Source organism: Haemaphysalis longicornis, unplaced genomic scaffold (assembly GCF_048455015.1).
Source record: "Haemaphysalis longicornis isolate Haplotype H1 unplaced genomic scaffold, Haemaphysalis longicornis Haplotype H1 scaffold_1, whole genome shotgun sequence".
Lineage (NCBI taxonomy): Eukaryota > Metazoa > Arthropoda > Arachnida > Ixodida > Ixodidae > Haemaphysalis > Haemaphysalis longicornis.
In genome coordinates, this window is record NW_027526203.1 from 420,829,142 (window position 1) to 420,854,119 (window position 24,978).

Genomic DNA, 24,978 nt, shown 5'->3' on the forward strand with positions numbered 1-24,978 from the left:
GGTCCTCTGCTGGCTGCTTGGTTGCGTTTCGCACACTTTAAAATTGATTTTAAATATGTTCTAGGCTGTATTCGCCGCTGATATTTTGCAGATGATGTATATGTGTTCCCACCAATCTATCTCCGAAGTTATCTTGCCTTCAAAATTTTGTGTCAGTGCCCCTTTAAACAAACTTTGCCTTTGTATTTTGCTTTACTGGGATAGACATACTGAGACTGAGGATTGAAGTTGTAACATCAAGCTTGGCATCAAACTGCCTGCCAAGGTGCCATAGTGTAGAATACATACCTCACATATTAAATTGTAAACACAGCGCTGCTTTGCAACAGCACAGATTGTTCCCAATAGACAATAAAGAAAAAAAAAAAAAGAAACTCATTAGTATGTACGTCTTAAAACAGGCTAAAAAAGTATACGACGAATCCGAGAAATGAAATCTTCGACATTGATGTAAACGGTTTAGCATTAATGCAGATGTTGTTTTACATTATTTTTTTTCACTCTCATACAGATACAGTTAAACAATTTTTTGTTTTCCTTGAAATTCTGTATAATACATTTAGGTAATTTGGCAATCTGAAAACATCTAGAATGCTATTCCCCAATGCTGTGAAAGCCAGGTGCCCACACAACAGCAACACCCTTTTTTTAAACCTGTTCAGATGAAAAAAGATAACCCCGTACAGCTGCATGCCTCCATCCTTCTTCTTCCATGGCATCAGTGCTCCGAACCAGGCGGCACTCACTAGTCACTACTGATTTTAGTACCATTAGCACTTGGTAGCAAACAAGTTTTCTGCTGTATAGCAATAGTATGTGTAAAAATAATAAAACTAGCTCTAATGCAGCACGGTACCCTGGGATCCAATTTTTTTGCAGTAGACAGCAGCCCACCTTTGTACAATGCTGCCATTTTAAATATTTATGCGAACTTCCTACGGGCGATGTCTATGCAATGCAAGAACATTGTTAGATGGAAAACCGCCAATCACCATACCCCACAATCAGAAACAAGATGGGTCTGCTGCACAACACCGTTTCCTCTCCTGCAGCTCCTTTTCTGTACGTGGTGCTTGCTTGCACGCCCCCTCAGCTGTGGCAGAGGGCCACAGTTGAGGTGGCTTAAACTAATACTAGTGAAATCAATTCCAGTTGTTGGTACGGCAACTGCAAAGGCACTGCAAGTGCCCTTGGCTACGGTTTCCCACCTGGTCCCGCAGCTCGCGCAGTTCCTCCTCCTGTTGGCCCAACCGCTCTCCCAGCTCCTTGGTGACATGCTGCTCCTTCTGGAGATGCTCGGTCAGCTCCAGCTTATCGTTGCTCTGGTGGGGGAGACACCACAATGTGCCCACCATCACACAAATGATCAATTCGAGGATCTCTGAACTGCCCTGATGAACAGAAGGTAGCGCATACTTTCCCCCCTTTTTCCCACTGGAGGTTTTACATAACAATGTTGCACTGGGCTATAAGGCATGCCATAGTAGAGGGCTAGTGACTAATTCAGGCCACATGGGAATCTTTCAGGTGTGCCAAAATCTTTTGCACACAAGTGCAGGGGTGAGACAGCCCAAAGAGATTTGGGAGCAGTATTCGGAGCAGCGAAATTTCGATTTTGGAGCAGGAGAATCTTGATTTGGAGCAGTTAGGGACATCCATTACATCGTCTTGTGAGCTTAAAAAATCATAATTTCAGCACTTTGAAGGGTCAAGTAGACATTCCAATCAGTTTTCAATACACAGAACACTGAAACAGCTTTACGTGAAATAATTTTTTAAGGGTATCACAAAGTTTTAGCTGCACTACCTTCTTCCTAACTAGTGATATTGTGTTGCGGCTGTAACCAACACTGACAACAAAACTGCCGCTAACATTATCAAATTTAAGGGCTCTGCAATTGTGGCGTGTTTTTTTACTGTTTCATTGCTAAAATTATTATTTTTGTAATTTCAGGCTGCGTTTTACGAACAAGTGCAGTCACAGCAACAGCTGAGCAACTTCGAGCTAACAGTCGCATAGCCCAACCAGCCTACCCATTTCAGTCCCCGGGGTGCACGTTCACTCCATGGTCATTTGAGTAGCGTTACTGTTTAACCACCGAGATTTTGGCATTAAATTTCACTTCGCATACATCAAGTGTTATTAGTCGCGTGCTGTGGCAAACATGCAGTCCTGCAGCTATTGAGCGCTTCCTGAACAGGTCGCGGCGCCGCAGCAAAGCCCGCAACTTTCGTGTCGACCGTTCCATCCCCGAGGCTCGCGATCGCGCTTCGAAGCACAGCAACACCTCAGCATTTTATAACAACACAACGAGCCAAAAAGTTCACTTCACGAACCCGATTGTAGACGCACGCACTGCGTTTCGCACTCAAGGACAAACCACGCCGAAGTCGTAGGCCCCACATTTCAATCAACTTTTTTTCGAGCCGCGCAACTTCCCGTAACCTGGCACCAATCTCAAACCATATCCTCACGTTAACGTCACTGTTCAGAGCCACAACAGATAGAATGAATAGACTGGAACCCAGCTGATTGCGTAACATAAACCAGGGAAAATATCGGCGATACGCACTGAGCGCGTTGGTAGCAGCTAGATCAGGCGGCGGCCATGTTTGTTGCCACAACGACGCCTGATCGAGAAGGCCGTTTCAGCGAACCCGGACGGAAAGCGAATCGAGTTTTAGAAGCTATCGCTCGCTTCATTTCAGTCTTTCTATTTGAGCCATTTCTGTGTTTGCGATTGACCGACGATAAAAGCGGTGACTGGGATGCTGGAGGCTTTCGTCCCCGCCGAAACTGACATGGGCATCAAAATCCGTGCTGTTGAGGCTCTTCTGGAGCAGTTCGGCGCAATTTTCGCCATTTTCGTGCTTTTGGAGCAGCTTGGCGCTGGAAAATGGAATTGTATCAAAAAGGCGCAATATGCGCAGCTGTCTCACCCCTGCAAGTGTATTTTTCACCTCCGCCCCAAGACAGCTTTCTTAGCTACACAGTGCACGCCTTGTGCAACACCATGCTTTATACCCATGGGTGTGGCGAGTTAATCATTTGAAACAATGGTGAACAAGGCGATGCTACTCTGAACACAATTTTTGCAGTGTTTGCATGATGAGTTAAATTTGAGCAAATGCACATGAACTTGTGGCAAATGATGTTCACATGTGAACTGACGGTGCACACTCAACATGAAAGTGATCTATCATGGGCAATGCACCACAATATGCAGCTTTGCATAATGAAGGCATGTGGCAGGTATGACAGGACCTAGTGGCTATGGCGTGTTTCCCCCCCCCCCCCCCTCCCCCCAGGTAGAACAAATTTTCCCTTTGAAAATTCGGTCCAGCAACGCAGTGAAAACAAAGTGCTTCTGCTGCCCCCGATATTATTTTTTTGTGTGTGTCAAGCCAAATTTTGAACATAACACAAAATTAAGTTACCACAGGCTGTCACTAATCAGACTTCAATTCATTCAATTTTATTACATAATTTGATAGAATTTAGAGGCCTGTTAGGGTACAAAGCTACGAATGTTTAAAGTTGGGGCCAACTACAACCAAATTTGACCTTATAAAGCCAACGGGGACCCAACTGGTAGCTCTGCTCAAAATCGCTTAGTAGCACCAACACTACATCTGCCAACCTACTGCACAGCCATGTAGCAGAATGACCCGGCCCACCAAGTGGCTAGGCAGCTGGGGAACTGGTCAACATCAACACTACACAAGCTTCAGCGAGGGCAATGACACCTGCATGCTTAGATTGTGTGCCGCTTCCACCCAAGCAGCCAGGCTGCTGGGCCTGTTTGAACCACTTGCTTGGTTGGTGACGACGCTGCTGCCACTGGCTCTGAATGGACAACCTTTCCTCAACTTTGGTTTTAAATCCACCAATTTTTGCTACTCACATTTTTGAGGTGTCATATTTTGCAACTTCCAGTATTTTTAGTCGGACAACATAAAACATCGATTTTCAAGTGGTTAATATCTTTGCTTCAGTTGGCCTTTAATTCGATTTATTTTTTAGTGTTCCTACAAAGGTCAAATTAACGAGTCGACTGCACATTTTCATGATATTTTAACAAATCTTCGTTAGGTATGTGGCATTGTCCACTCGACGCAAGGCACCATCTTTATGTTTTATAATTACATGCCACATTGACATAAAGATATTCCAGATGTTTTAGAAACAAAATCAAGCCAGTTTTAACTTTCTAGGAATCAGGATCCACCAGCAATAGCACCTCCCCTCACAGGTTCAGAGAGAAAAGATTACCCCACGCGAAATGCCTTCTTTTGGAAACTTTGAGAAACCTTCAGCCAATGGCTCTGTGAAAACCACACAACAACATTCTTCGCTTTACTTTTGGTACGGCATCGAGTCTTGAACATTTAAAGCAGTTATCTGTTAGAATGTGTCGAGCTCACTTTCAGCTCGCTTTCAACCACCTAATGTGGTTGCACACAGCCCCCTCTGAATTTCCCGCTCCTGTCCGTCCCAAGAGCTTCCCCATAAACTGAACCAACCAGCTTGACAAAGACGTCCTGCATCTCCTCCAGCTGCCGCTTGAGCTCGCGGTTCTGGGAGAGGGCCCGGCTGGCGGCCACCTTCTCGCTCTGCAGTGTCTCCAGCAGCTGGCTGCTGTCCAGGTGGTCGGCACGCAGCCGCTCCAGCGACCCCTGCAGCTCCTCCACCTGAGCCTCGCGCTCCTCCAGCAGGTGGCTCAGCTCCCGGTTGTCCACCGTCTGCAATCGACCACGCTCCGCTAAAGTGGCCGTCACAGACGTGCGCACACCCCCTTTCCTCTGGCGGAATGTGAACCTCAGTTTGTTAGCTTCTTCTATTGTGTGTGTTTCTGTGCAGTTTCTCACTATCTCTCAGAAAATTTACCCAGCCATGAAAATTTCTACTCTGAGAGTGCAATTAACTGCCACCTTGGGCTATAGTGGATACAGCTGGTATATGCCTGAAAACGAAGTGACCACCATTTCACACGCCTGGCTTGACCAGACCTAGCAATACGTTAGTTCTAACCGCAAAATTGTGCACAAGAGCACAATTTTCAAGAAGACTTCTTCTTTTCAAGAAGACTTCATTATCCCGGACTTTGCAACCCCACTGAAAACATCAAATGGTTCTGCTATTATAAAAATTATTTCTCGTATGTCCTCGTTGCTGCAGGATTCAACAAGATGCTCCAGGAACATGATAGCTTTGAGCTGAAGAAGAACAGCATCTGGCTAAATGGACAACTACACAGAGTTGTAAACGTCTAACCCTTTATGTGGCTAAATTTCGAAGGTTTTCTTTTCAATCAATTAACATACACTTTTACAGCTTCAGGAGTTTTTGGTTATTGCGTCATTTGCTGCCAAGAACTCAGCACCCCGCGAACCTTTTGCAATTGTGGCGCAATTGCTGGCAGCACTGCCACAAGAATGGGAAGCGAACCTGCAAGGAATTGATCAAAACTTGCGCAACAGAATGGAAGCCCTTGTGCTGCAGCACTGCAGAAATTTAATTCGAAGAATCCAAATATCTGATGCTGAAAATCACACTGAGTAATCAGCAGTGAATTGTAGAAAAAATCACACAAAAAAAATCCTCAAAGAGGCATTCTTTCTTCCTGTGGGGATCCTTTAGATTCCCTTTTCCTTTTCCCAAAAGCTCAACCCTCAGCCGTGTGCAGCGCGCGCATCCGCCCGCAACCTACGTCATGCCTTGCGTTGACTCACGGACCGACGCACCGGCGGGCACCAATTGCCCCGCCGTCGCAGTCACTCCTCCTCACCCAGGAACCTGCCTCCTTTCCCCCGCACCTTATAAGTGCGGTGCGTTCACTTCGCCGGCCTCTTGGATATGGGATATGGGGGACCAAGGAGATCGCAGCCGGAGAAGCATGCTGCTCGTCCTAATGTTGGCTAATCTCCTTTCCACCGCGCCGTTCGGTCGGGGCCCACTTTTGACACTCATCGGACGCGCAAGGTAGGCCTACTCCTACCTTGCGAGCGGCCAACGTGCAACCTCGGCTGTTCGGGCGTGGCCGTGAGGCGTGTGTCGGTACAGTGTAGTTCTTAGCCTCGTCTTGGCATTCAGTATGCGCTGTACCAATCGGCCAACAAATCTCCTGGTTCATCCTGGCCCTTTGGAGCCTGTCGTCACCCTTGCCGGTGAGTCAAACCCGTCGCGGCGTCCCCCTCATGGACGCCGCGAACCTGTCTGGGGCATTTTGGATGGGTGATTTCGTGGGTGTAGTGAAACCCCCTGTATCCCACATTGGCCCTCTTAGTCCCACCATGCCCACATTCCCTATCTTCCTCACATAATTTTGTGACATGTCAGCTGTGATGGCACACTCCCAAGACTGCAGAGTACCATTTAACGGATTGTAAAACTATACATCCCACAGGAAAACCCACCCTATGGAAAACAAATCCACCCAATAAATGGATGTACAGGAGCCCAAAAAAGTAAATGGAGCACAAGTTGGAGATTTAGAGGGGATTTCTCCGCCATGTGCCTAGCCAGCAGCCGCTAAGTGACTTTTCAAGAAAGGCATTCTAGAATAAAATCGGGCCGCACATATTCTATTTATGCTGGCAGCCGCATAAAACAGAAATTATTCTAATTTCATGAGGCCGTGCTCCGTTTACTTTTTGGGGCACCTGTACATTCCAGCCGATGGAAAACAAAGTTATCGATAACCACGAATAGATAGCATTACAATTTTAAGACTCGACAAAGCCCAATAGGCACAATAGGAGAAGTTGCGGGCAGCTGCGAAGACCGCCTCATGTTTCCACTTTTTAGATGCTTACAAAACAATCTGGCTTTGTAGAATGATATTTGCATGGTGAAATAAAGGATTACACAAGCTGAACCGCACAGTGCAAATAACAAGTCTAGCAAACTTATTTCAGCGTCCCCTGGATCACAACTTACACAGCTTTGTGCTAGCAAAATCTTGTGCTACCGTGCAAAAAGGACATGCCAACATTACCTGTGCTTCACAACAGCGTTTGAGGTCGGCCAACTCTTGCTCGCACTGCTGAAGCCTCAACTTGACTTCAGGGTCTTCAGCAACTGCAGGATATGATGAAACAAACAACGGAGAACTGGCAGCTTGGCACAAAATGGCAGAGGAGACTTGAAAGACATAAAACACCATTTTATAACCCTACAACCAAATCAATAGCCCTTCGAGTTAACGTGAAGCTGTGGTTTAGAATCTCTTATTCTCTTAGCCTCATACAAATCTTGTAACCACACATAGTTTGTAGGCACTGCCTATTTCAAATGTCATACCAACAATGAACAACAGCTGAAGCTTCTGCTAGTGCAAAGGACACAAGTTTAGCTTTGTTTACCCAGACTATTCCAAGCAATGTGCATTTAGCCTGGCAGCTATGGCTTTTTAGCATAGATGTGTGATTATCAAATTTCTGAGTGTGCATCGAATACAAATAAAAACACTAACTGCAATTTGAATCAAATTTGTTGAGCCATAAGCACAGTTGTAACACCGTGCGAAGAAGTCCACCCAGCATTAATAAGACCTAAACTCAAGTATGCATGCATTGCTTGGAATGCGTACTAAGCCGAACATTGATAATCTCCAACGAATACAAAGAAAAGTTATGAGGTTTAATTTTTCACAACTGACTCACCCACTGAGCTAGGAATCTAATGGCACAATTTTAGTCAAAATTAAAAAAAAAAACTATTAGATTTTCTTTCTCAGCTTCTCAGCAACAAACTACCCTTGACCCATCACTGTTATCGCCTTCACAAGAAAACTTGCCACCCACTGCCAACCTTACGCGCTTACCCCTTACTCTGCACAAACCGCTATTTTCAAGTTTTTGTTTTTCCATGCACCACATTTGAGTGGAATGGCCACCTCCAACAAATGTCAAGTCCTAGCCCAGCACATTCCCATTGCCCTGGCCAAGTGCATGTGCTTGTATACTGTCTGCAGTATGTATTAATAAAATAAATAAATAATACAAGAAAACTTTTAGTTCACTAACGGTACTGCTTACCTTGTAAACTGGGCTCCTCTTGTTTGCTTTGTAAATCCTCCAGTTTCTTCTCAAGATTTTCTTTCTCCTCTGTCATATGTAACAACTTGGAAAGGGGGGGGGGGAATCACATATATAATTCCAGAAAAAAAACAAGCACACTAACACGATTGGGAGCAAAAACAGCGAAACTATTAATTGCCGATTTCTCCCTTCATCTTACAGAGACCATGAAGAAAAATGAAGGTTTGGCGAAGCGAAATGGAGAGATTGCTATGTCAGGCCCTGATATCAATCATGCCAATTTCAGTGCAAACTTCAAGCAATTAATCTAGATACCAAGGAAAGCATATGAAGCAGTGGCAACTCCCCAGCCCCTTTCTCGCCTGGCCCCTGTCACACCACAGGATTTGTTTGCCCACTTGTAGGGGTACCTCTAGTTCCGGTTGGTCATACCACTTGAAGGCTAACATGGAGTTGGCACAATGATAACCAACTCCATCTTGGCATTTTCCCATGATGTCACTGCTGATATTATGCTGTGCGAAATTAAAGGAGCCATGAAGAGAAAATACAACTTCGTTTAATTTGAAAGAACTATGATTCAGTATCTCACTCAGCTCCATTACAGCCACAAAAGATGTTTTTTAACGAAAAAAAAGCAAGAAGTATTTAAAAACTTTCAAATTTGGCGCCACAGTGACGTTTTATGAGCAAGAATGACGTCATACGGGCCAACAATAAAACATAATTTTCAGTGCGTTAACTGCACGTTAGCATCCAAGTGATGCGGTCAAATGGAACTAGAGGCCTCATTACAGGCGTTCAGCCATGTGTCGTCGCAACAGGTCAGTTAGGCGGCCGCTAATCGCACAAACAAGGTTCCGTGACGTCATAGAAAAGTTGCGGGAAATTGGATAGGGTGGCGCGACTCCTTCACACGTTTTCTTTAATATCTCCGTTATTTTTTCGAAGATTGCGACGATATTGGTATCACTGTTATCGGAACTAAGCAGTCTTTCTAATAAACCCAACTTGTATTTTGTCTTCATGGCTCCTTTAAGAAGTTTGTCCGTAAACAGTGATGAGCGAATATTTGAAACTTCAAATAATGAACGAGTGATGCTTGCTTTTCGGGTCTCTCGAACGTAAAAAATTAGCAATACATAATACCAATAAAAGCGAGCTTGAGGCAGATTTGGAATGCATGGCTGAGCTAAAGTATTTGTACTGTCATTGTGATATAAGCGCAAGTGTAAGTCAGATTTAGTATTTCGGTAACGACGCGACAATATTACATAGAGACAAGTAAACTTGTTCCACATAGAATGAACCTGACTCACAGCTGCCACGAGACATAGAGAGTTCACGGCAGCCAAGCTTCTACCAACAACCCTCAGGCAAAGTGGATGAACAGCTAACAAATTTGTGCCGGTGCAGCTTGAAGCTTTTTTTCCTACAGGTACGTGGTGAAATTAAATTGCTTGTTGTATCTGAACAGAGATATTTTCCTGAAGCTGTACTCTTTACAGATAAGGTCATTATCAATAATCGTTTACATATATAGTCTGATTAAGCAAAATTTCAGAACTGTACCTCTTGATAAGCGTCTCTAAAAATCAACCTGCAGCTCTTTCAATTTTGGTGTTCATTCAGAATTTTTTTGTTTTCTATACCCGATGACAATACTGCCCGAAAGCAGGCGGGTGGAATTATTTTACTCACCTTAGTTTTGTGTGCTTCAAGCTGCTGAGAGATGCTATCTACATAGGATTGATAATGGGATGCCATTTGCTGCTTCTCAGCTGCAATTTGCTCCATGGTATCCTTGTACTGTAGGAAGACAGCAGAGCACAGAATTTTTCAGTTACTTGCACACTACAAAATGGCAAACTATCTACTCTAAAGGCCACATCATTTGTAAGCATGTACGAATGGTTGCAGTGGATCATTACCATCACTTCACACAAAGTGCAATAAATCAGCTATGACTGCCAAAATTCTTAAGGGAGAGAAGTTAAGGTAAAATAATGGTTCTACGAAATTACAGTGTAGACCATTTATAACGTAACCGCTTATAGTGCGGGACCGGATATAACGCGGGTTTTTGCGACCACCGGTTTGCCTCCCATAGAACTCAATGCATAAGCATACCGCTTAAGATGCGGTTGGCCGAAGCACAATACCGTTTATAGTGCGGTTTTTCGGCGGGTCTGCTGATCGACCGGCGCAGCTGAGGCATCGTTTTAGGGTAGCAAAAGAAAAAAGAAAGGATGAAATCGGCCATCTGACGCAGCGTGCACCCCTTGCCCTCCTCTAACGTGGACACCCCCCCCCCCCCCCCCAAAAAAAAAAAAAAAAAAAAGGCACCCTATAGTTCGCGCGTACCTGACTGATAACCACAACTGACCTTGCTTGATGCACCTCGGAAGATAGCGGCAGCCAAGATCCGCGCGCGGCAAGTTGATTTTATTAATCGTGAACCGCATGGCCCGTTTTCGCGCACGAATCATGCACATCAGCGTCGGGCGTTTTTTGTTTTTTTTTTTCGTGCTCGTATCGACGATTCCGCGCTCGCGGTGGCTTCTTCGCGTGGCAGTGGGAGGAGCCTGACAACTTGCACCAATGGGGAGACGCGTACCTAATGGCGGGAGATTCGAAGCGCTCCGAGCCGGCTAGCCGCGCCAGAGATGTTTAGGTTTACCACCGCGGTATTTTTTGATGAGCGCTTTCACAAGCAGCGTGGATGGCAGTTTAATTCCACTTTTCGCCCACATTATTAGCTCTTTTCTTGCATGAGCATCTTCGCTTGCGCCCCGTGCGGCATTTCAGCGAGCGGTTAGAACTGGAACTGCCTGCACCGCTTCACGGCCAGTGCCGACGCCATGTTGCCGCCTCTTACCGCGCCGCCCACACCACGCCAGTTGTATCCGCGCTGGCGAGCACTGCACGTTTTCGCGATACCAAATCCACTCGGTTCACGCTTTAGAACGTTGTTGCAGATAAGCCACCGCTCTTTCCCTTTCGGAACATTCGAGCCGCGCGAAGCCGAAGATTTCCACCACCAGTACGTTGCGCTGATAAGCAGCCGCCTTCGGCATCGTGAACACAAGGCGGGGTAAAAAAAAAATCCCGCTGGCGTTCTTATCACGTCTTGCGGCATTTGTTCATAGACGCTAAAAACGCAGCCATGGTCTTTCAAAACAAACACAACGGAAGTTAAAGCCGCACTCGCCGTTTTGAGACTGCGCTTTTGCCCTGCAGCAGCGGCTGATGTTAAAAATAATACGAAATATAGACCGTGCCTTCGTTTTTAAGCGCTGTGCGTTTGAGTGATGATAAATATAGGTTGACTTGAGCGATAGGTGGCGATGTGGTTGAATTCTCGCGTGTTTTGGTTATAGTGCGGTACCGCTTATAGTGCGGATTTTTGCGGCTCCCGCGACATACGTTATAAGCGGTCTACACTGTATAATGGTAGTACGGAGTTAAGAATGTAAAAAAAAAACTATTAAAAAAATAACTGAGCTTCCTTCCTCAGAGCAACTTATGCAATGTTTTTAAAAAGAAAAAAAAGCAAGTGAATCGTCTCGGACACACACCCCTCACCAACTGATACGAAAGGATGCTATCATTCTAAACAACATGGCCACAACAGGCATACATTTTTCTTATTTTCAACAGTTGCCCATTGGCAGTATACCTGCCCGCAAAATCTCTAAATTCAGTGCTTTAGAACATCACTAACAACGAGCCTAAATCTGGGCTTTACATTGACGTGCAATATCTGCCTCCTCACTCTAGCAATGGTCCAATGAAACCGCTGCCTTATTTCAATCTTGTTACTAGTATTAGAGATAAACTAAAGGATGCAGGAATCTTTGTCTTAATTAAAAGATTGCACCTTTCATAGCTCTTTTGGCTTACTTTTTTGATGACAAATCAAACTTATTTTATTTAAAAATACAGAATTAGAGATGGTATTTCTCTCTCCCATTTTTTTGATGTAACAAGCAGGCCACTAAGGGCATGCGTCTTTTCTCTGTGGAGCCAAAAGAGAGCACAGAGAGAACTTTGAGCCAGCACAGGAAAAGCCAACTGTGCGGTGTTACCACCAAGGAGAACACGTAGAAAATACCTCCTCTGGCTGGTGAGAAACCTGACTGCCAGCCTTGGTCCCATAGTCAACTGCGCTAATGATCTCCAACTTTTGCCACTAGCCATGATGTATGATGTCTTGCAAATAAGGAAATTTCATACCTAATATAAATGCATAAAAAACATTGCGATTATAAATGCGAACGAGCGATAATAAATGCGCCAGTCACCAAACTTTGCCAGTGCCAGAAGGCGAATGCCTTTTTGTCAAAAAACCTTTACTCGGGTGTAAAAATACAGAGATAGACAAGTTATTCATTCTTCTGGATGCCCTGTATGTGTAGCAAAAATAAAAATAGACACTACAGATTTAAGAAAAAAATAAAAGACCTGCATCAATTGGCAGAAAACCAGGTACTGTAGCTGTGAGCAGCTAGGCTTTCCTGCCTACAGAGTATTGACCAAGGTCCCTTCAGTGCAACAACAATTGTCAGAATGCTAAAGAGAAGCACAAAGGTGGAACTGGACCACTGCCAAAGAGATTCTACTACCTGGAGATGTTTTAGCACCATTCCACTATTAGCGCAAAAGTCCAAACCTTTGAAAGGCACACTGACTAACACCTTTGAGCTCAAAAAATTTTTGACTAAGGACGAGAAATACACGGCCAGGTGCCAACTACATCTACCACCTAGCTTGAACCCACACATTGGGCAGACTGGGCCACTATATGACAATTTATGCCAGATCATGGCTGACCTATCCCCAGAAACATTGGATTCAACTTCAAGTGAAAACAAAACACCTTATCCACAGCCAGAGAAGGGAACACGCAAGGGCTGTGAGCAAGGCCGACATGTCATCACAGCTAGTTAAATGGTGAAAATCAGAACTTCCTGTCCAACTTCAACAAAATAATGGCCAGAAAGGCACACATTTACCACTAAGCACGAGTGTTATACCGCAAAGGACAGACATTTTGCGGGAACTCATTCTTCACACTGCTCCCCAACTACTACGCTCAGGAAACCCAAAAAGCAGTACCTTGCGCATGCAAAAGTGCCTCGTTTGGGTATGAAGACACTGGAAAGTGCACCAGGAGTGCACCACTCTGTGCGTGAGCAGAAGTGGCAGGCTCACCTCGGCCGCCCGGCGTTCGAAGTGCAGCTTTTCCTGGTGCAGCTGCTCCATCTGTTCCAGGGCCTCACCCGAGGCCTGGCTGCCCCCGAGCTGTTGGGCATACAGCTGCGCCAGCGACAGCTCCTGGCGCACCTTGCCCAGCTCCTGCTGGCTCTTCTCGGCCTCCTGGCACTGCAGCGACCACACGATCCGCCCTCAGCGGCACTTCTACACGAGCCGGGCTCCACAACCAGTCTGCCCGACAGGCTTCCCTTCTCCCCCCCGGCCCAAGCAACTCCTTCTTCAACACCGACAATCTTTCAGGACATTGCTCCTTTTTTGCTTGCCTTTTTTTTTTGCTTTAAAAATGCACTTCTTTGAACTAGGCTTGTACGAATATTCGATTGAAGAGCAGGCTACTTGAAATCCGCTTTGATTCAATGATAAATATTTCAAAAATTCAAAGTATTCGGTAAGCAGAAGTTGATTTACTTTGTTGTTGTTTTTTATGCCTGGGGGGTACAGGCTATACGACGTGAAATATAATCGCATGTCGATATATTTTTTACGAATTGTCCACAATGGTCAAATTCAGAAAAAATTGCTTCATTGGCTGAGAGGGTGTGCTTGTATATGCTAAAAATGTTTGAAAATGCACAACATTGTGTATTTTCTAAATGGCGTAACGAGAGCAAAAAAAGCAAAAATATTTTTAAAATGCCGCGTAGGGCAGTCCACGGCCTCAACATGATGTCCATGAAAAAATGGTGGCAATTGAAAAAAAAGTGATCCTTCTGTGATTTTTTCTACAGGACTTAAAACCCTGCTTAAAACCCTGGAGATATAAGGGCAGCTACAAAAAGAAAAACATTTTTTTGTGGGCCATTGTGGGCCATGCATGGATGAGCCACAATTTTTACTGAAGACATCCTTGTAGGTCGACTTTACGGCTGGGATGTCTGGCTTGGAATGACCCAGAAATGAACAGTTCACATGGTTATTAAAGAGGTTGATGATGGTTAGAGTTTTTTGGCGCAAGGCCAGCTGGGGCAAAGAGCGCCAAACAAATTATTAAAGAGGTTCATTCTGCAGCGTAATTTCTTTAACCTCTTATTAAAGAGGTTAAAGAAATTACGCTGCAGAATGAATTAAGACTGCCTGAGTAATAAAATTATTAACATCTGCTTCAAGCACCTATCTGCAGGAACTATCTGCATTGAAATTATTCAATGCAATTAACTACTCGCTTTGTATTCGCTTTGAACCAGAAATCCACTTTTTGCACAAGCCTAGTTTTAACATGTGCTTAGATAAGAAAAAAATTCCTTGTAGCACAAATCCTTTCAGATGCAATTCAGACAAAAACCAAATTGCTCTTTAAAAGGCTCTTTTTTTCCTCTCTCTCGCAGTGATACACCAAAGTATTACAGCATAAATGATTTAGAGGACGAATATGGGTGCATAAAGAAAGATAAAAAGTCAGACTGCTACGCACCTTTTTGCTTAGTTTGTCAGACAGTTCAGCCATCTCCTGCTTTACTTCTTCCATAGATTTGCTTATGACGAAAGAACACAAGTGGGCAAGGCAAATAGAGAACATGTTAAATACTGCATTAAAATCGCAAAACACCAGCAAGCTCATTTTGATACCCACCTCAGTCTGTAGTTTTCTGTTTTGAGACGGTCCAACTCCTTCTGTGACTCCTTCGAACTCTAGAATAAGAGATTTATTATGAAAAGGCTTCCACCAGCAATTTCCGACATGCTTATGACAAGAATATGCTGGGCTATATAGGACTTTTCTCTCTTTTTTTTTTTTTTTAAGAAAGCAGAAGAAATGCTGAAATGTTTTGCATGCATGAACGAATGCTACTTTCTCAGGGAATACTAAAAAAAGTGAAACAGGTGCACAGCAAGAAATCTCCCTTTTAAAATATCTGCTCTACAAGGACACATAAACGAAGACAGTGGCGGCCAACGTTTTGCGAAATCTTACTAGCACTAGGCAGCACCAACTCACATCATGGCTTTACAGCGCCATTAGCCCCTTTTTTATGCACCCACCAGCATTCAGCCCAGCTACTTTATTGCCCCTGGGAGTAAGCAGTTGCACTGTGCCTCGCTTCAAGGCTAAATTACTTGCATGTTGTTTTTGCCAACAGAAAAGAACAATCCTAGAGGTGTTTGCAGAAAGCCATTTAACACCTGCACCCACTATTTCAGTTGAAGGGAATGTGAGGAGAAAAGCTTCTCCAATTTTTTTTTTCTTATTTCCCTGAACACTCTATCTCTTAACCTTCATGTTTCAGTTCTGTTCCCTTTCCTACTTTAGACAGCCCACTTTCTACCCATATGAATGCAACCTGAAAGCCAGAGAAGTCAGCGAATGCTAGCTTACTTTCTCCTGGACCTGGCTTTGGTTGCTGGCTGTGCTAAGCTTGTGCTCCAGCTCACTGTTTCTCTCACGGAGGGCCTTAAGTCTCCCCTGGAGCTCTTCTGTTTCCACTGCCACAGAAAGAAACAGCAACAGTTATCAAACATCTAAGGCTCAACAAACAGCACACAAATCATTTTAAACATGCAATCCAGTCCGCAGCACTGCAAAAATATGTCCACTCCTTGGCACACACAAAGAACCGTCAGCCTAAGCACACACTCATGGCCCAGTGTTGCGTCCATTCAATGTCGGCCATTTGCTGAACTTGAAGGCATGCCGAAAATAATTACAGACATCAACTAGTTCCTTTATTAGGTTAAGAGCGGAATGCGTAGTTCATACTCTGAGTTTGCTTGGCCGAATTTCTTGAAAAAAGAGCATTCAAATGTGGCAATTCCTTTGCACCATCCTTCTCACCACTTTGGTAACATCAACTCTGACAACAGACTGGCAAGTATACAGGACAGCATTTAAAACATATTGTGAGCATGTTTTACCTGTTTGTGAGCAAATAAAAAGACAACCAATGCCCACAAAAAAAAAGGGAGTATCAAAACTTTCACGACTCAGGTGGCATCAAACTACAGTATTTACTTGCATTAAGAACCCACTTGTACAATGAACCCCCCCTCCCTTCTTTTCTTCTTGAGAATTCACTTTCTCGTCACCTTGCATAAAAATGCAGTGGGAATACGTTTTTATCTTGGCATGGTTTCTGATGCCTTAGGCGATCTGAGTAGCTTGATATCACGCCGCAGTACGCGCAGAAACGCTAAAAAAGAAATCTCAACAGTAGCCGGAGACTCATGTGAGCGCAAATGCCGTGGCTCACAATTTAAAAATTGCGCGTCTGCGAAGTGCCACCTGCTGAACAACAAACCATCTTGTGTATACACTGTTTACAGAGCGGCGGCCTGGGTGCAGCCACGTTGGCTGGTGTGACGTCACTCACCATTGCTGGCCTTCAAGGACGCGTTTCTCACCGTGGCTTTCCATTGGGCTGGGGCGCACCAGTGGGCGTTGGTGCAGCCTTATGGGCAGCTTGTGCGATTGTTTTCGAGTGCCACTGTGGACGGGCACTTATCGGCTCGCTGTAAACGGTCTATACTGTTTATAATGAGCAGCTGGGCTGACCTTCAACAGGTGACGCTAGCGCCGCACTTGCCATGACTGGCCTTTAGCACGGGGCAGTTTCAGTTTCCACCATAGGCTGCCTCGGTGCTCACCGAAGTGCGCAGTTAGAAAGCGTGCAAGTCACGGGGGAAAACTGGCGCCATAGTTGGATGTATAACAACTGCGATCTGGACCTCAAGGTGTGCTATGAATCGCCATGCAAGACTCATGGGTTGCAACTTCACAAAGACTGTCCTAGTGCGTGGCCTTTCGCAATGCATTGCTTTCCGCATGGTGAGCAGGGCACAGAGACCCGGCTGCGCTGGATTGCCATTCTCCAACAAAAAAATTTTGTTCCAAGAGCATCGACAAGGGTGACTTTTTTTTTACCGTAACGGAAAGCTTGTTCTAAAGCAAGCCTCCTGTTGTGTTTACGCGTTGCGTGCGTGTCGTCACGACAAAACGAGTCAGCCTGGCTGCTTAAGCCGATCGGAGAAATGGCTCCCAGATTCTTTTCTAGTTTTCACTAGCGCATATCAGCTTTGCCACGGAGTAGAATACCTTACCTTACCGTTTGGTGCTGCCACTCACCCATCCTTCCTACTCGTGACGAGCGCAGAAACCGAGCTTCAGTAAAGATCGCAGGCCTGTATTATGCACATTGGTGCACCCAGAGCTAAGCGGCAGGTGCCTTGCAGTGGACGTTATTTACAACTCTATTGATCCGTGTGCAAATTTGAATCCATACATGCTTATGAGATAAAAGTGGATCAATCAGCGGCTCAAAGCCGTTTCGCTCACATGGTTGCTGTGTATGTAGAAATAGAAAAAAAAAAAAATGCCACCAAACAGCTATGAAACATGTGAACAGGAACTTTAGGCTATGGGCACAAATCAGAACAGCGCTATAAGAAGCTTTACGTGCCATTTTCCGGGACCAAGAAGTCCCTGAAGGTTGGCACACAATATCTAGTCACAATCGGGTGCCTGCAGATCGACACAATCGGGTGCCTGCAGAGCGACACCCGAAAATAATAGCATGATTCGCCCATAAAGCCGCTCCAGCACTCGCCAATGCGCCTCGGCCCCATGAAAGGCCACAGCGAGAAACGCAAGCTTGAAGGCCAGCAATGGCGAGTGACGTCCCATTGTCCAACAAGGCTGCACCCAGGCCGACATTCTGTAAATGGTCTATAGTGCCCCGAAAGTGCTGTGGCATGCGAACAAAGCACCAAACATACCCCACACTCCTTCCCTGCTCGGCGCTGTTCCGCGACTTCGACACTGCACTCTATGGTTTTGTTCAGTTGTGTTCCAACCTTTTTTGTGCTCCTAGTGCACGGTGTACAATGGGCCACTACATGAGCTACACAGCTGGTTTTAAACTGAAGGTGGTGGAGCATGCGTTAAAGCATGGAAACCACGCGGCTGGGTGCCACTTCCCTGTTGACCCAGCGCATGTACGCTACTGACGAAAACAAGATGTTTGGGCGATGAACAGGGATCGCTGTGTGTTTCATGGGCCCAAAGAAGGCAAGTTTCCCAGTGTGGGTAAAGAAGTTTGGAATGCCCTGACAGCACGGAAGACGATGTGCTGTGGGCCGAAGCAGCAACTGTAAAGCGGCAAGCGACTTCAGTGAGGAGGACAGCTCCATGGCGAGTAAGGGGTCACAAGCACGTTGTGAATAAAAAAAGAAATTTGTTGCATAATTACCAATGTGTTTTTTTAGTAAAAAGGTAAGGTTATGACAGATTGCTTCTCTTAGCACCTTTATTGTATGAAATTCCAACTTTAAAAAATATGTTACAACTTTTTCCTGCATATTGAACCCTCATTTTCTGAAAGAAAAAAAAAAGTGGGTTCATTATGCGAGTAAATGCAGTATACTGCAAACCAATCAATTCCATGGTTCTTGACATGGCCAGGAATGGTGCATGACATTTTATCTTCTTTTGAGCTTTACTGATAAACTTAGGCTCCCGGCTTCTGCTGATTAGTGACATGAAGGGTTACATGTGTGTAACTACACAATACAGCTGAAACCAAGGGTTCGACAGATGCACTTCATTGTCTCAAGAGACAATGAAGATAACATACAACTTCGACTGATTTGAAAGATTGACATGTAACAGTAACAAATATCTTTATTTCTAGGAAAGCTGCATTCAATCAAGCAAGATAATTAGAAAGAGATAAGAAAGGAAGCTGAGGCCTCACTAAGTTTTCCACACTTCCCCCGGAGATGTCACAGATATGGACTACTGAATGGCTCGTGCTGGTAAACGAAACCAAAGATTATAAGACTGTTGGCTCGCAAAACAGATAAATTGCAATTTAAATTCAAAACAACCCTTTTTTCAACCAACGAGGTCATTAACCAATGAGAACTATACATACTGTATTTATTCAACTATAAGGCAGCCACGTATATATATATATTATAAGGCGGGGTATGATCTTGAGACTACGGATTTTTAATAAATACCATAATTCAATGATGATGCTTCCCAACAGCAGCCGAGGACATAGCTTTATCTCTGAGTGGCTTCTGTAACGGCACGGCCACTTTACTTGCAAAAGGCTTAAATACTGCTAAGCTCCTGCTGCCTGTCTTTTCAGAAGCACAGAAGCACAGTGTATTTGCTTGGGCTGAAGCTGTTGAATTCTAGTACAATCACCTCTTGAGGAGGGGATACATCGTCCACTGGAAGAGTGGAACATGGCCATGCCGTTACATAGGCCATGCACACTGCTAGGTTTTCGTAGGTTTAATTGGTCACCACTAGGCCCACTCTTAATACAAAGACATCACAAATTACGGCGAAGGAAGCGCCAAACAGAATTGGATAATGGTGCTGCGTAAAATGCCCAAACTTTTCTGAATGAATCACGCAAAGCCCAGTGTCCTGCATGATCCTTTTAATGTAAGCATCCCACACACACTGGGATGCTTACATTAAAAGGATCATGAAGGATGCACACACATGATATGCACACACATGTGAGGTACCCCATTTTTTTCCCCTAAGCTTTCGTGCTTGGTTTTGAAATTATTCACACACAGGCACAGCGCGCAACTGGCTTAAGGCTGTCAGTTCCCTTGCCAGGCACCAGGCTCCAGTCAGTACGCGAGGCTTGGGTGCTCACATAGCAAGCCAGCTAGAGTGTCGCAAGACCAGCAGGAAGATACAAACTCTCTTTACACTAAAGCTGTTTATACAGTTAAAACCCGACCTAACGAAGTCACCGGAAACCGCAAATGATTTCGTTGAATCAAGAAATTCATAGATCGGGAATGTCATTTTACAAGCGGTTTATTCCATAAATTCAATGACTAAAGGGAAGCACATCCCAGCAGCTACCATGACATCGCAATTGTGGCAGCTGCGGCAGTCGCAGCACTCGCCTGCCAATAATTTAGCGATGCGCTTGAAGTTCATAGTGAAAATAATAATAAAATGTTAGGAGTCCTGGGGGAAATGCTGGAAAGAACATCTGTGATTTTCACCTGCGTGCGCTTCGTCAACATTGGGCAGACAGAATCAAGGGTGTGTTCAACACGTCCTCGATTCCTTCGTGAGCCCCTGCAAAGCGCCTGAGCAAGTCAATAGCGTCCATCGTGGCGTTCTGATGAAACACATTTGAAATTTCTCCTCTTTTAAATGTGTCTGTTTTTCGAAATACTTCGTTAAATCAGGAATGGTGCTGAATTACTTCATTAGTTAAAAAGCATTGAGCCATATTGGGAAATTCATGACATCGGGTTTCATTACATTGAGTTTCGACTATAGAATGGCGGCCTCCCCGTAGCTACATTTACACGACCGCCAGAGCCGCCCCCACTCCATGCAGGGACACTCACCCGCCTTCTGCTTGGCTGTCTGCTGGCTTTGGGAGAGTGCTGACTGGAGTTCGGTCTTCTCGGCCACTAGGATACCAATGGTCTGTATGTGCACCTGAAGCTGGTCGTTCAGGGCCCCCTGGCCTCGCCGAGTCTGCTCGTCCCGCTCTTCCCGCTCGCGCTCAAACTCGCGCTGCTGCCGGGCCAGCTTCCCTTTCTGCGCAGCATGGGAAAGTGGAGGACACACAAAAGGCCATGCTCTCTCAGTTCGCCGTGTTGCTCATTTCCGCACCACTAGGAACTCGGTCTATGCAACTTGACAGAAAAAAAATAATCAAACCACATTCATCTATCACTAATATACGAGATTGCAAAAGCAGATGTCACAGATTCACACATTTGGCATGTGGGCATTTTCATTTTTGTGCACAAAACCACACAGAGGTGCTCGGATACACAAAAGACGAGGCTTTAATTGAACACTATGTAGCACCTCGTGGTCACTAAAATGACTTCCAAGGCACACCCCATTGACTTTCCATGCCATCTCAACAATTATGTCAACACACATAACTTCCAGTATTAGATTACTTTATGTCTTCTCCCTGCAATCCTTCTATTGCTGCCTTGAAGGCTCACACCTGTGATGGTATAGTAATTTTGCATGGCCGCCCCATGCTGTGTACTGCATCTGCTACGTTATGAAAGATGCCATCAAATCTGTTTGCCTCTTACTTCTGTGCATTCTAGGGGCTTTTCTTGCCTTTTGGGGACTTTTCTTTGCCTTTTCCTTTTTCACTGGAGGCTTTTCTTACCCCCCTACTTCCCCCCCAGGGTTTTTCTTCTGAGAAACCTTAGGAGGGGGCAAGGAAGGCATGCTGAATTCAAGAAGAAACTATCAAGTTTGTTGCTCTACATATGTGTACAACATGTCTCACTCAACTAACTGCACTGAAATCCACACAGTGTCTTACATATGGCTTTTGATTCTACAAATTGCCTTAGGTAAAAAAATATCCAAGAGCAGCCTACTTCATCGTACTGAAAATTTGAAAGGGAATACAAAGAAAAAATTTATTTCCTAATTTGTACTTTCTGAATTAAGGATCGCTGAATGACACATCAATGTACCTGATCATGAGAAGAGGGATCACCATCCAACTCCTGAAAAAGTGTAGGGTCACAATCGCACTCCTCGAGAGGTGCACTGACAAACAGCATTCTACCCTACCCATCCACCCTGTATCTCAGGATAAACAACACCCCTTTCCCTCTCCTACCTACCATACCTTGCAGTACTGTTGCTCACTAACATGGAATGCGAGAAGGCAAACCAGACAGGTACAGGTACACGACAGTGCCTGTCAAGCACATTTGTTGGGGTTACAGTGATAACGATGATAAAAATGTGTCCACAACCTTTTGTGTGTACAGACACATTTTCGCTTGAAGACAGGCATACAGTATGCCCTACTACAAAAAGCCACAAAGCAGTCACAGCATGAGCTTAGTTTCTTAAACAACCATGCACTGTAATAGCGAGTGCCTGTGCGATAGCTTTCTCTATCAAATGTGATGACGGCAACGTCAAGGCATCCGCAAAGGCCCCCCCCTTACTGGAGCCTACAACAGGCAATTATTTTGCCAATAAGTGCACCTACTTTACTGCCATCTTCCATAGTGTTGCCCACTGCTTAGCAATAATATTGGTCCTCAAAATGACAACTTTTCAACCCCACATGCAAGTAGTTCTTAATTTCAGGCTTACGTAGCTGAACATTCCATTTCGATTCCCTATTTATGACCATCAGAAGTGAGAAATCTAGTGGCCGTGTCTGATTTGAAAAAACCTGGTGCTCTGAAATTAAAGGATGACACACAAAGATATGAAAAGACAAAATGTTTAAGCTTGATGGCGAACTCACCAGTTCCTGAAGCTGGAACTCCAGCTGATCCCTGTCCTGCTGCAGTGCTTCAAGGGCAATTGCCAACTCCTGGTTCCGCCGCAGAAGTACGTCTGTATTGCGTGCAGCTCCAGATGAGTCGGACAGTGCCCTCATGCCCCCATTTAGCGCTGCATTGGTGTCTTCCATGAGGCCATTCAACTGCAGGGTTATCTGACGAAGGCTTTCGGTAGATGACAGCACCCTGCACAGAGCACGGTTCGCATTCATTTATTAGCCATTTTGTTTAACTTAGACAATGAGCAACGGTGAGCACTGCTACACCAATAATGACAGAGCTTGTATATAAAAGGTAAAGACAGTGAAAACCATTCCCGATTTCGTGTGAAGGGTCCCCAATTGGACCAGGTGTTGTCACACTGCCAGCGGTGGCCTGTTCCGAATTCCCAACTCAGCGCGTCGAAAAGCTGGCGGAGGCGGTAGGATCCCACAGGACACCACAGGATGAGAAAACAAAGGGCCCCGAAGGTGCTTGAGCAAGAATTCTTTTTTTGTGCTACCTCATTTGCTGTGTTTTTTACTTTCCCTACCTTAACCAGCTTTCACGTGCTCAAATTCTGCCTATGCAAAAGCAGCACTAATATATTAGAGCATGTCTAAGTGCCGGCTGTGCTTAGTGCTGCGAATTTTCAACCGTGCCATTGAACTGTGCTTCGTCTAGTCGGAACTCCTATTTAAGAATCAGAGGGACAAGAAAGGTATGAAACACAGCAATGCATTTGGTTACATACTTCAGTTCAGTCTAACAGTTTAGTGTAGGCTCATGGCAACAGTGCAGTCTATGGGGGGGACCCTTGTTCCCTATGCCTCATCCACGCGTGAGGGGCAAGCTGGGGGCTACCATTTTGGCCATTTTGGGACAGGTGTCTCGGTCCCCTCATGGCCAGCCTGCGGGGGACCACACTTGGCCCGCCACAAGCATGTGTGTGATGGAGTGGGAAGGAGGACCAGCAGCCCCCCATCTGCTGGGGCAGACCTCCACTCCCCCCCGGGCCGAGAAGCCAGACGCATATCCCTTCTGTGGGACTCTGCGCTGAGGTTTGGTTGGGGTTGGTTGTAGGGGAACAATTCTCCCCATCTCCCCCACAGCCACGATGACAGATATCAAATCTGGGTCCCTGCGGCTTGAGCGAGCGAACAGAGTGAATGGAGCGTGAGCAACAGTCATGTTGCCTGGTATGTCAGCTGTATTTACCAGGCAATAAGGCCTCAACTGTTTTGCTATCTACCATAAGTGAGTACTCGAACCCGTGCGCGAGTCTTTGGATTCTGCTGGGGCTAGTAGCACAGTTGGTAGTGCTTACTCTAGTGGAGTTAGTCTGAGTCCCCTGTTATCCAGTATGCTAGCCCACAAAGCATACTTGAATGCATGAAGTAAGACCATTTTTTATACGTATGTCTAAAACATAAACAAGGTTATAAAAATTCTTGTAGGGGAGCCGGTCCTAATTCCACATCTACGCCACAGTGCACATTAAACACTTTTCTTAGTAAACCTGATTACACTTGAGCACAGTTATACGGCGTTCGGGTATTTGAAGTTAATGCTTATAATAAATAGTAAAAACACCCACTTGAAAACCCCACAAAATAGTAAGCATTGTTTTTGTGTTGAACTCCCATGGCAGGGACACTCGATTTAGCGCATTTAACCCGGCCACCTGTCGCTGCTTCCACCATACAATTGCGCTGGTGCTCAGAACATGCAGAGTGAAAGCAAAAGATAAGCAAGGATGACTATAAAAAAAATGATAAGATGGCAGGAGTAAGGGAAAAGGCACGCATACGAGAATGGAGGGCAGGGACAGCCCAGAGGTCTCGATCTTTCTCGGTGTAGCAAGCAAACAGGTAAAGTGGCTGGCTTCGTTTGAACAGTTCGAAGCATGCACGCTTCCACTGGCCTATTTCACTTTTATGTAGGAGAGCCTCCTCTCCCTCAAGAGCCAAGAAGCTCATCTTGTGTTCAGGGCTCTGATTGGTGGAACAACTGATGCTGGTCCCTCGAGGATGCTTTCAAGGTAGCCATGACTTGGTGAACTAGCAGGGTTTTGGCACTGCCATTAAAAAAAGTCGCACATTTATACATTACCTGTACTGCTTTGGGCCACAAAGCCTATTTGTTGCAAGCAAGTAACCAGCAAGGAAGCCTCAGGCACGTTCTTGGCAGATTTTTTTTGCCCAGAACAGGTTTTCTTGCCCTGCACTATGTCACAATGAAGACCTTGGAATGCTGCGGTGACACCACTTCATCGAGTACTCAAGGGCAGTGCCCGTCTGGGCTATTATGTTTAGACAAAAGTTTTCCTTTTCTTGATGTGCTCACACAAACACACCCTCTTACGAGCCATTAAGTGGACTTCAATAATTCCAAATACTGGAGTCAAAC

General features: G+C 45.2%; 1 protein-coding gene across 4 annotated transcripts in view; it reads right to left on the reverse strand.

The window, feature by feature from the left end:
• LOC144155638 (golgin subfamily A member 2-like) overlaps window positions 1–24,978 on the reverse strand; it is a 54,923-nt gene that overhangs the window by 21,582 nt on the left and 8,363 nt on the right. For all 4 annotated transcript variants that reach the window (XM_077687208.1, XM_077687209.1, XM_077687207.1 and 1 more), the window contains 11 exons: window positions 22,554–22,776; window positions 20,650–20,845; window positions 15,635–15,741; window positions 14,891–14,949; window positions 14,732–14,792; window positions 13,258–13,428; window positions 9,745–9,852; window positions 8,041–8,125; window positions 6,999–7,081; window positions 4,525–4,743; window positions 1,209–1,322 (listed from right to left, as the gene is read on the reverse strand). In XM_077687208.1, the coding sequence (XP_077543334.1) occupies window positions 1,209–1,322; window positions 4,525–4,743; window positions 6,999–7,081; window positions 8,041–8,125; window positions 9,745–9,852; window positions 13,258–13,428; window positions 14,732–14,792; window positions 14,891–14,949; window positions 15,635–15,741; window positions 20,650–20,845; window positions 22,554–22,776 (1,426 nt within the window). The remainder of the gene's footprint in view (window positions 1–1,208; window positions 1,323–4,524; window positions 4,744–6,998; window positions 7,082–8,040; window positions 8,126–9,744; window positions 9,853–13,257; window positions 13,429–14,731; window positions 14,793–14,890; window positions 14,950–15,634; window positions 15,742–20,649; window positions 20,846–22,553; window positions 22,777–24,978) is intronic.